The 11,917-nt window shown below is 33.6% G+C and overlaps 1 protein-coding gene across 1 annotated transcript in view; it reads left to right on the forward strand.

Moving 5' to 3' along the window:
- Positions 1 to 10,271, forward strand: part of FMN1 (formin 1) — a 197,630-nt gene extending 187,359 nt beyond the window's left edge. The window contains 2 exon segments of the mRNA XM_032189407.1: positions 4,991 to 5,075; positions 5,937 to 10,271. Of these exon segments, the coding sequence (XP_032045298.1) occupies positions 4,991 to 5,075; positions 5,937 to 5,981 (130 nt within the window). The 3' untranslated portion in view covers positions 5,982 to 10,271.
- Positions 10,272 to 11,917: the final 1,646 nt, after the last annotated feature.

An 11,917-nucleotide genomic window follows, 5' to 3' on the forward strand; every position in this document is an offset into this window, starting at 1 on the left:
GAGTGATCATTCCAAGCTATTTCATAACCCTCAGCTATCCACATAATCCACCAGCTGCAGGGAAGGAGCTATAGCAGCAAAGAGAATGGATTATTCCAGACTATCAAGAGTTGAGAGAGAACCAGATCATTTTGTCTGTTTTCACACACCAGTAAGGGTTGAACATACCTGAGTAGCAACTGGCTTGCTTAGAAGGGATTTTATGTATCCTGACTGTGGGCTTTGGAGCACAGAATGGGCCGGCTCACACCTTCTGCTGTCTGACTCAAGCCAGTACCTGCCACATACAGGCAGGACAAAAATAAATTATATTCACATTGATTATAGTAAAGATCCATACACAATATTAGACTCATGATTCCCCTAATTAAGAATACGTTTTTGTCACTTCATTCAGTTTTGTTTTCCATATTGTGTGGTACTGTGTCATCCTGCTCAGTATTACATTTGACACCACATATTCTTTATTAATTAGGGTATATTGACCTCCTTTGCTCACTTTTGAATGAGAGTAGTGTTTCTTTTGAATGCATCCATATTGGAGCTAATCAGATTTTAAAGCTGAATTGATTCACATTCTTTAATTCTTCTTTTTTCTCCTTTGAAACACACTGAAACACCAAAAGCTATTAGTGTTTAATGTCTTGGAATGGTAAGTAGACCTAGGTTATGTCATTCACTGATTAATACTGCCCAAAACACAATGTGTGAGGAATATCTATGATTTTATTACCTACTCTACTTGAGAAGATTATAAAACATGCATTAGAAAAGCAAGTCTCCACTGAGGTGACCCTGACAGAAGTAAATCTTCATCTGTTTTCTGTAAAGACAAGTCAGTCTTTACACAAGCTAATGCATCTTCCTATGCTATTCTATACTGATACAGGAAAAAAAAAAAGTAACTTTTTGTTCCACCTGTTCCTTTGCACGTCTCCAAACTCTCCTTCATGGTTGTGGCCCTGTTCATGTGAGCTGCTCCTGTGCACGTTCATTCACACAACAAAAACTCAGAAGAAAGGGGTATATAGTAGTTGGTGGGATGTTTGGTTCATGTTTTTCAGCCTATGCCTGCAAGTCGAAAATCGTGAAGCTCTGTCTCAGAGCTAGATTCTGCTCCTGTTTCTCAAGGATAAGGCTCTTGAGGAGACTCTTGTCAGACTAATTATGTATATTAACTGAACTTCCATGAATCTAGAGAATGTATCAGTACCTGTTGTCTTTCCTGCTGGTTATTGTACTATCTTACTGATTTCCCGACCTCCCTAGGGAGCCCTTTTACTATGTAAAATTCTGCATCTTCTCCCAACTTCTGTGTGGTGTTTCACGTAACACGTAAGTAACAAATGAGTTCAAGTAGCATAAAGTGAGTAACCATTTTAAAGCCATATTTTGTAAACCTCACTCATTTTCACTAAGAAACTCCTTAGTCCAGTACATCTGTAGTAAATGTTTCAGTAATGTTTTTAAAAGTCATCTTAAGATGTTTTGTTGGGCCTTGTATTTAACATAAGACTTCAAGGCATTCCTTCTATTTTCAAAAACTATTTTCTTTTTCATCAAATTTCTATAAAGTATACAATGTTAAAATTGGTTGCCTTCATTATCATCTAATATAACTGCAGTTACAAGTAAGAAGGGAAATTTGATAGAATATTTATTTAACTTACATTTTGACTTTGTCACTAAGCTTTTGTTTTACTTCAACTTTGAACAAGTAGTTGCTGAAGAATTAAAAGTAGCTGAGGAAGTTATACTTCTGTAAGAAGTTAAACAATTTACGTCTATATAAATTCTCATAAGCTGTATCTACTACCTTGAACAACTTTACAATAGTAACTGAAAATAGTAGCATATTGTGTGGTATGTTTGCACATTGGCTAATGACATAATATGTGTGTCTAAGACAACATCAGAGAATATTTGTTAGTTTAGTTCTATCCTTTCAATTGTACTTTATATGTAGTTCTTTCTGTAACTTATCTCTAATTTTATTTTGATTTTAATATATTTCTGAAAGTATAATCTGAAAAAAAATAAAAGTTTTTCAAATAAAGTTACACTATTATATGATTTATACAAACATGTAATTATTTTTATTTGTGCTAGGGAAAGGTAGTTAAAAAAAAAAAGAGTGAACAGCAGAGGCTTACCAAAGTTTTATTAACAAAAATTGTCTAGTCACTAGATAATTGTTTTTTATGTGATTTGTTTATTTTTACTTACCTGTTTCAGTAACAGTGTCAGTCAAATGTAATGCACATATTCATTTTTAGATGAAGATAAAGGATATTGTGTGTTTGTAAGTTATGTGTTCATTTCTAAAGTTTTTTCATGAAAGTGAAACAAGGGAAAGGAATGAAAGGAAACAAGGGAAAGATTATGAAAGGAAACAAGGGAAAGATTAGGCTTCTGCCACTAAACAAATGGATGATTTTGAATTTGGATGGTTTTCATACCATTTCATTTTTCTCTTTTCAAGGACAGCGCTTCCAGACACAATAGCCAGTCCTAGTATCCTACCCATGTGTAACAAAGATTCGTTTTTATTTATTAGACACCTTTGCATTGTGGTGTTTCACTGATGTAATTACTGAGCTAACCGTTTTGTTAAAGTCAAACTATTTTACTTTTAAAATCCCAAAGAATTACATTCATCTTAAATTATGCACTTATGTTTCTGAGAATGCCTGCTAATCTTATCACTCATATGTTAACCAAGTGATTTCTTTACTGCCTAGGAGACCAAAGAGCAATATATAATGTCTGTCATTTTTATGAGCCAAATATCACATGATTCAAATCATGTTAGTGAGCTGGTTTATTTTTATTCTGTATTCCAAGCTATTCATTCTATTTAAAAAATTCCAGGTTTCCTGGCAGTGGTGCAAGTATGGAATAAAATACACAGAGCAATGCCTAAATCAGTGACAAGCGTAATTTTCTTTTCAAGTCCAAAAGTTTATAATCCCTAGAATTCTCCCTTCAGATGAAAATGTAGACACTAAATGTTTAAAAATTATTCAGAAAACAATCCTAGAATGTGATAGAAAATAAAAATGTGGTGGAGATAGGGAAGAGTTTAGAAATTGATCCCTCCGTATGATTGTGCTAAACCCGAATACTGTCACTTGACATGCATTATCATCTTTGCATAAACTTTTTAGCTGTGAGGAATGGCATGCCATGTCCAGTGGCTGCTGTCATCTATCATAAAGGAGCAAACTGTAGTGATTAACAAAAAACTAAAAAGATGGAACTGTATGTTGCAGCTTAGTTGTTTACTTGTGGAAACAGGGAAAACTAATTACGTTCTAAAAAGAGTGCAGATATGTTTAAAAATGTACAGAATAGTAATTTCGTATTGGCATATTTGAGGGTGTGCTACAGCTTGAATCAATGTTGTAGCTAAACAGAGTTGGAAATAAGATCACTTAAAGGTAGTGTAACTGTTTCCTGCTGTTCTTAAGCTCTGAAAAGTGAGACAACACCAATAACTACCTAGGAGAAGCTTCTAAAATGCATACCTCAGACAAGGAATGTTAGTTTCCAACACTTAACTTCGATAAACACAATGAGGAACTTATGAATACGTTCTGTATTTTTAAAAGATGTCCAGAATCTGTTTTTCTGCTGGTGTTACAGCAAGGAAATACGTATCAGTAATAGCAGCTATAATCCACTTTCCTTTTTGCTTTTGTTCCAAAATTCCTCAAAAATTGAGTGTGTCGAAAGTAGCTTGAACTGGACATGGTATTTTAAATACTTTTTGACTGGCCATAACAATTATTTCTACTAGTGGAAAAAAATAAGAGAAGAAAATACAATTTTTCACTTCCAGAGTGCCAAGAAATGTGTTGTTTATAGTAAAAGACTGATTTTGTGTGCAGTAGTGAAAACAGGGTTGCTGAGTTCTTGCTTGTAAAAACTGACTTGCAACTTCTTTCCCTCTACATTTCTATATAGAATTGTAAAGTAGGTGTCTAGAACATCAGCATTTTAAAGGCACTGATAGCTGGCCAGATCCTGTCTCAGGAGTCCAAGGAATTTTCTTCCCTTTTTATCACTGTTTAGCACATAACTTCCCCTGTCCTTTCCTCTCTGTAAGAGGAGAATGAAGTATGCTTTTGTTAAAAAAAAAAAAAAAAAAAAAAAAAGACTTGTTTTGTCCATTTCTGTTTCTCCTTTTTCTCTTGATAAAACTTCTGATTGGGTTCTTCTCGTTGAATCCCAGGAGAAACAAAGGACTTAGGGTCTGCAAGACCCTAAGAGCAAAAGGCAAGAATAGAAATAATGGAATCAAATGTGATCATCTTTCCCCTGATCTCAGTAGTGTATTTAGCAGATTGGTATGTAGATGTACACAAGACTGCCTTAACTATCCATAGGCAAGAACCTCTTCTAAATTGCCCCTGCTCCTATCACCACATCAGTGAGACTGGCCAGGCAATTCCATGTAAAGCAACAGGGAAAACATTGAGGAAAAAACTGGCAGATGCTTTCACTTCAAGGTTTTCAAAGGAAATAAAATGTGTAGCCTGGCAAATGGCCCACTAAAATAGTATATACTATATATACAAAAGATCTAGCCAGCTAGCTTGTGGTTGTGTTTGTTTTTGTTTTTGTTTTTGTTTTTGTTTTTTTTTCCAGAGGAGTATCTTGCCTTCATACTGCAGCTGTCTGGGTGAGAAAGATATTCCATAAAACCCAGATCCTGCAAGAAGGGAGAAATTGTTTGCCTAGTGGGGTTTTCAGTGAGCAATGCAGACAAACTGTGCTTTTGATTTTCTCTTCAGTTGAAAATGTACTCTGTTCTACTTTTTGGTACTTTACAAAGTGCCTTTGAGTAGTAATTAGCCTTTTGTTTGGCTAATGTGCCTAAAAAAGTTGGTGGTGATGGTTCTTACAGATAAAGTATATAACAAGCAGACATAGAGCAGTTTTAATTTCTTTGAACTTAAAGATGTCTTTTGTACATATCTTGTTTCAGAATTAAAGTGGCTCAGCAATCAGTAAGCAAGTTGACTGCAGAGAAGAAAGTTGAAACAAAGAAAATCAATCCTACAGCTAGCCTGGTATGATATGTTTCTCAGCGTGACATTCAGAATGTTTTTTGTGACACTGTTCTTGTCATTCAGGATGATGGTGGGTTTTTGTTTTTGTTGAAGTCTGCTAAGGTATCCTTTGACTGTTTAAGCATAGCAGGTTGTTATTCTTCCCAAATAAAAGTCTTTAGGCTTATGCCCTACATTACTGTAGGGCCCTACAATAATTAAAATTAAAGCATGGTGTAGATGCGCCTAAGCATGGTTCTGCTATTTAAGATAACTAAATACAATGAGTGCTGCTTTTTTGGTTATTTCCCCTCTGCCAATAAGGTCTCTTATATTTTCTTTCATGCTATATAATGTATTGGGGCTCACTGTATATATTTGCCCAACGGGTCTTCTTTTCTTCAAAACCTTACAAAATGTTGTTTGTTGAATAATGGTAGAAGGGATTGAATCCCTGTTTTGTTCCTTGCTGTTTCCCAAGGTTTTTCGTAGGTCACAAAAAGAGGACTAATAATTGACACTGTAGATAAATTTCTTTAGTCTTCACAGAGATGCTGATCAGTTGGGGTATTTTTAAAGACACACAGTATTTGACAACTCTGTAGATAAAGCAACCTTAGTTTCCCTACAGTAAATAATGCAGTGGTTGAGAGTCTCCCTTGAGTGTTCCAGGAGTTTTTTTTTTGTGTTTTTTTTTTTGTTTGTTTGTTTGTTTGTTTTTGTTTGTTTGTTTGTTTGTTGATTTAAGGAGAACTCTAATCTACTGTGACTCATTCCGTACTTCTTAGTATTCTAGACTATGCTATTCTAGAAATGCTTATGGCAACTTGAGAGAAGATGGAAAATTAGAGGAAAGAATAATAAAGCACTTCTTTTTAACAGAAAGAAAGACTACGTCAGAAGGAAGCCAACGTGACTGCCAACTGAGTGAAGAAAGATGAAAATGGTAGTGTGTCTTAAGACTTTTCATGATACTTTACTACACTCATGGCCCAGGGAGCACCTTATGTTAACTATTGATTTCTGCTTTGCTGATCTGTTCCAAGACAATCTACTAAAGATTTTTCATTTCCTTCAAAGGAGTTTGTACTTTCAGATGAAGGAATTCTAAGATGTTTTTTACTTGGGAACTCAGAATGATTTTCTGTAATTCTTCCTCACATTGCTTAAAATGCATCTGGTTGTTAATGGTTATTTAAAGTACTCTATATGTAATGCAATAATATGGAAAAGCTAAAATGAGAATTTTAGATGCTGGGTTAAGTAATGACTAACAACCTGTAGGTTATTTACAGGGCTTTGTGTAGATTAGAGCAAATATGCCATTCAGCTCACAAAGGACTATTACATAATATTTTTTTGTTTACTTCATCAGTAAGTAATTTTACAGTGTCTTCAGTATTGGATGCACCTTTCTAAAATTGATTAAATATAGTTATAGATTTATTCTGTATTTTACTATAAATATTTTTATAGAAGCCTCAGCTTATGCCACACATTGAAATGTAAGCAATATTTTGCACATGAAAAGGAATAGCTTCAAATTCTTTAGCTGTATGATCGATGGCATAACTGATTCATTATTTTTATGGTTTTAATCTAACGTTTCCTAAATTCTGAGCTCCAAAAGAAAAATGATTAAGAAGTATATTTTTATTTTGGTATGTATTGAAACTACCAATTCCATAAAATGATGTCTTTATTATTCATTGAACTAAAATATAACAGTGTGTCTCCATGAAGTTATACGCTTGCCATTTAATCTCTGGCTTTCAATTCTATTGAAAGCTTTCTTTTAAAAAATTAATAAGACCTCTCTAACATATATTTTGCAGCCTGGTCTTGTCCTGGTATATTTATATGAAGAATGTATCCAGAATATATATATTATATATAATATATAATTTTAAAAGTAAAACTTGAGGAAGAAATAAGTTTGCTGTCATCCTGTAACATTGTAATCATTGCCTGTGAAGTAACAGAGCCTGAAAAAAAATTCACTGAACATCCGCTGTTACCTGAAGATTCTTACTGCATTTTAAGGATTCAGACTCTTAGAAGCAAAGATCTTGAAGCAGGAGTTAATTTAATGTAAAACAGAAAATTGATAGTTAAATGCAAGCACGATAATGGCCTATAAGTAGCAAGAACAAACTGGAGAAAATATGCTTCTGCTTTTGTCCATAAGAGAGAAATCCCCTTCTTTATGATAATGGTATCTGAAATTGGATAGGAAGATAAATTAGGTAAAGAACAAAGTACAAAAGATACTGTAGGGAAAGCATTAGTGCTTTGACATAGTAAACAGAAAGGATACACATGAGACAATTTCATCAATAGAAATGAACACTTGTTGCTCAGTTGTTGGTGAATGTAGCTTGAAGATTTCATATATTACAGGTTTCTTAAATGAGTCTCTCTATCATTCTTGCATACATAAAAATAAGGGAATCAATAATGCTCAGTATGTTTTGGAGTTTCTAGCTGCTGTGGATATACTTGAGAAGTGTAAGCATAATTCTTATGAAAACAGTCAATAATAGACCAACAAAAATAAACTAAGTTTTAGTTCCATTATTCCCATTGCAGAAAAATAAATTACAAAGATTTAAGTTTAGTTCTATGATTCCAAGTTTTCTGTCTTCCACCAAATAGATAAAGTACATTTATGTATTTCCAATATCGTCAGTGATAAACAGGAGCAATAATACTTGTAACAACCAAAGAACAAGAGCAAGCAAGGCAATTCTGATGAGTCTTTAAGCAAACAACTGTTGAATTTTCATATGGTTTCCTATCACGAAGATAGTGTATATTGCAATTTGAGTTAATTGGGAATTTTTCAATTAAATGTTTTATTTGGAATACTAATCAACAAGAGTAACACTGTTTCTGAAAAAGGATTGATCTTATAAATTCACATTAGAAATATATTATGGCAAGAAGTTTTTAAATTATTGAAATAGCCTGTTTTGAAATTTCTACATGTGAAGTTCCATTTTTCAGTTCAAACTGACTTTTCATTTTGAAATGTTGAAAAATGTATATAAAAAGGGATTAAAATTAAAAATTTTGATGTAAAGCATTCCTTGATCAGATTTGTAAATTTTTTTTTTTTTTTTCAGATTATTAACTAGCCAAAGTTTTTAGGCTATTTTTCAGAAGTCTTCAAAATTTATGTAGCACAGAGGCATTATTTCTTCCTTATCTCCAGTTTTTGCAACCTTTCTCTCAAGATGGAGGTTTAGCTTACAATTTCATCCGTGACTTAAATTGTCTACTAGTAGTTACACTGTTTTTAAGTGAAGTAGAAAAAAAGTGCATCTAGAGTATTTGACTCATTCTCGTATTCAAGCCTTTAAGACTCTTGGATGGAATTAATCAGCTAAATATAGCACTGACACCCCTACAGGTACCCAGAGGTGTCATCAAACTGTGACGAATGGTATACTTGCTGACCTTAACTAAACTGTTGAATTAAAGAAGAGATATTAACAGATATTACATACTGTGTAAACTGTTAAATTATGAAATGCTTAGGTGCTACAGATGTGACAAATAGGCATCAACCAGCATTCATCTTGAGGTCACCAAGTGTCACCAAAAGTTATGTTTTAAGCTTAAATTTAGTTTGGTGCCTGACTTTACCTGGATCTTTCTAATTTGAGGAGTGAAGTAAAGGAGGACAGAAAGGGAAGAGAAAGAAAATAAAAAGACAGAAGGGAACAGAAGTCTCTGGTAAATGTCTACAGTGTTGTCAAGGAAGTAAAAGTAAAGAATGGACTAAATTAAGCCAACCAACTGTAAAAAGGCAGTTACCATTTTCCAAGCTAGTTAATTTAAAATACCTCTACACAATATGGAATTTGCTTCTGTGACCACAAAGTAGATCTGTCTTGAGAATTTTTGTTTTGCTTTGTTTATTTACTGTCCTATTATTGCCAAGCTTCGTACGGTCTGTTAAGCAAAGCACTATCAAAATCCATGTTGCTCAGTAGGTACTTATTACACAAAAAATGGTATGTATACATTGCTAATTTATAAACTGGATTATCAATTTGCTAACAAATTAATTTGCCAATGAATTAATTTACTAATTAAGAACTCAATTTAGGTGAGTAAATCTCTAATTTGTGAAGTGCTGTTTAATGTATTTACAATGTTACTACTTACTGATAGTAAAATGAAAGAATTTTTAGCATCTTTGAGATATTTTTACAGTACAAATTATATTTTCATGGTGTTTTTATTAATCTATGAGAACTACCCCAGTGTTTTGCCATGACTCATATGTATTTTACCATGTGCTTTATTTTAAGGTTGTAAGTGTAAAGCTTGAATAATATATATACTTCTGTATTTAACTTAGACATTTTTCAACAAAACAGAAACTGTGTGTTCTTCGGTTTCTGTACATATGGAAAATGAAAGTCCAGTGGTTGGAATATTCAGAAAGCAGAGAGAAAAATAATTGAGCATCAGCAGTTCTAGGAAGCTTATACAAGATCTCAAACTTTCTGAATTGCTGAGGATATTCCTCCAACAGCCAGGGTATCTCCGACCAGTCTAATCGTTTTCTACATAGAACTGGAACAAAATATTCTGTTTTCTGTATGATGCACAGGATTCTTACTGCCCTGATATTCTAGTAAAATGATAGCAGTTTCTGCTCTAACTTTGATCTAAACATCTTTCCTACCTGATGAATATGAGGCAGTGGAATACTGTATTTATATTGATATGATGGTGCCTTAATCTTATGTGGGTGTGAAATTCCTGAAAAACCCCAACAAGTAAGAAATATATATCTCATTACAGCACTGATGTGTTTTTGAAAATACAGCTCTATAATCTGTGCTTAGGCACCAGGCTAATATTAAAGTGTCAGAAAATCATATCCATGTATTTTTTGCTTATTCGTGGCCTTGTCTGGATCTTGTTTAATTTTGTTATGGATCTCACTCATTATTTATTCATTTTAAACTCCTTTATACTTTATTAATTATAATAATGGGTTTCAGGATTTGCTATCTGGAGAGTTCTCTTTGGCTTTTCTCTTATGAAGATAAGCCTATGTATTTGCATATAAATGTAAAGATAGAATGTTAAGAGATAACTTGATTGTAGTCAATAAGTTGCTTCAAAGAGGGACAGTATTAGGAGCTAAGTGGCTCCTTGAGCTAGCAAGGAAAAGTATCACAAAAAAAAAAAAAAAAAGTCTGAAAATTAAAAACAGAAGAGAAATAAAAATTAGAAGTAAATTCTAAACTGTTAGTAATGAGCCTAGTTAACCACAGAAAGCAGTTAGGAAACGTAGTTGTGATTTCTCCATTCTTCTCTGGTGCTTTCAAATCAGGATGGACAATCTTTCTGAAAGGTTGATGTAGTCTAATGCAAATTACTGGACTCAGCTCAGATGTGCTAAGCTGAATCCCATGTACATTGACTTTCCAGATCATATAGTCCCTCTTGATAGAAAAATCTAGAAGTATGTCAAAAGACCCAATGAAACAATATTTATTTTGTCATCTTTAAAAGAAAATATTCATATCCAAGCAACTCTTTGTTGTGATTTTGAATTTAAAATATCACAAATAGTGTGGTGTAGAGCATAATGCAAGAAATGATTCTCAAATCACCAATCTAATACTGAGGAAATACAAAGCCTTTTCATACAAGCTGTTACCGTAAGTTCTTATGTACACAAGTAATTTTATGTATATGAGTATTCTTGCAAACCACAGTTAAAAATACCTGTAGAGGACATTATGGGGTCATGGAACTGAACAAAATCTCTTTTTGAATCTTGCCATGAGGATTCTCCTGAGCTGTCCCTGTATGGGATGTGGATTTCTTTTCTGTGGGGTGGAATCTGCCTCAACAGCTAACTGGAGTTCTGGTAGCTTTTGAAGAATGGAGGTTGTTTGCATGGAATATTTGCCATTGGCCATCAACACCTAAAACCACTGCTGCTATGAAGTGACACTGCAGTACAATTCCCTGAGCCAAGATTGCCCCAGGGACTGCTGGAAGGGGGACTAGAAAATACAGTCAAGGGATATATACATTTTCAAAGGGGAAAGAGATCATATATTTCCAGATTAAAGTAGAGGCTAGCAGGCTCTTCCAAAATAGCAGAATTTTTGTATATATTCTTTAATGAGGCTATATGGATTTTCTGAAATGCTACATTCATATATGAATTTAATTCTGTGCCTGTATTTTTGTTTTTATTTTCATATAATTTAATATGAACAGGATTGTGTATATTTTCTTACTCTTTTACTGTGCTGTGACCACTGAAAGGTTGACTACAGTGAAAACTGTTGAGAGATCCATTAACAAGGTGCCGACACGCAGTTGCATTTCAGGTTTCCATGTATTGCCCTGAGAGGAATCTTCATATTTTCCTAAAAGAAAAATTTTTCCTAAGAAAAATTTAGCAGCCACACCACCTGAGTTTTCAGCCTCATTTAATCATAAACAGGTAGTTGTAGCTTAGGGCAAATGATGCTGTGAAATTTTGTCATTACTGATAACTATTGTTTTCACTGAAGTTACAAGTTAGCTGGGGCACAGTATAATCCTGAAGATGAGGGTGGGATGGTTTTGTGATTCCTAATGAACTGTAATGTACTTGATAAAAGTAAAATCCTTAAGAGCATTGACATGGCCTCAGATTCATGTACGATATTGACTCTGGCATACAGCATCCTTATAGGTTAAGATACAGTGACTTTAAAAAAGAGGAGCTGCAATATCTGTTCACCATTTGAAAGTCTTTCTTTAATCATTTTTAGAATCTGCAGCAAAATTTTGGTCAACATTCTGTGATGTGAATTACTCATTAAAAAACCCAAATG

The sequence above is a fragment of the Aythya fuligula genome, chromosome 5 (assembly GCF_009819795.1).
Source record: "Aythya fuligula isolate bAytFul2 chromosome 5, bAytFul2.pri, whole genome shotgun sequence".
NCBI classification, from domain to species: Eukaryota; Metazoa; Chordata; class Aves; order Anseriformes; family Anatidae; genus Aythya; species Aythya fuligula.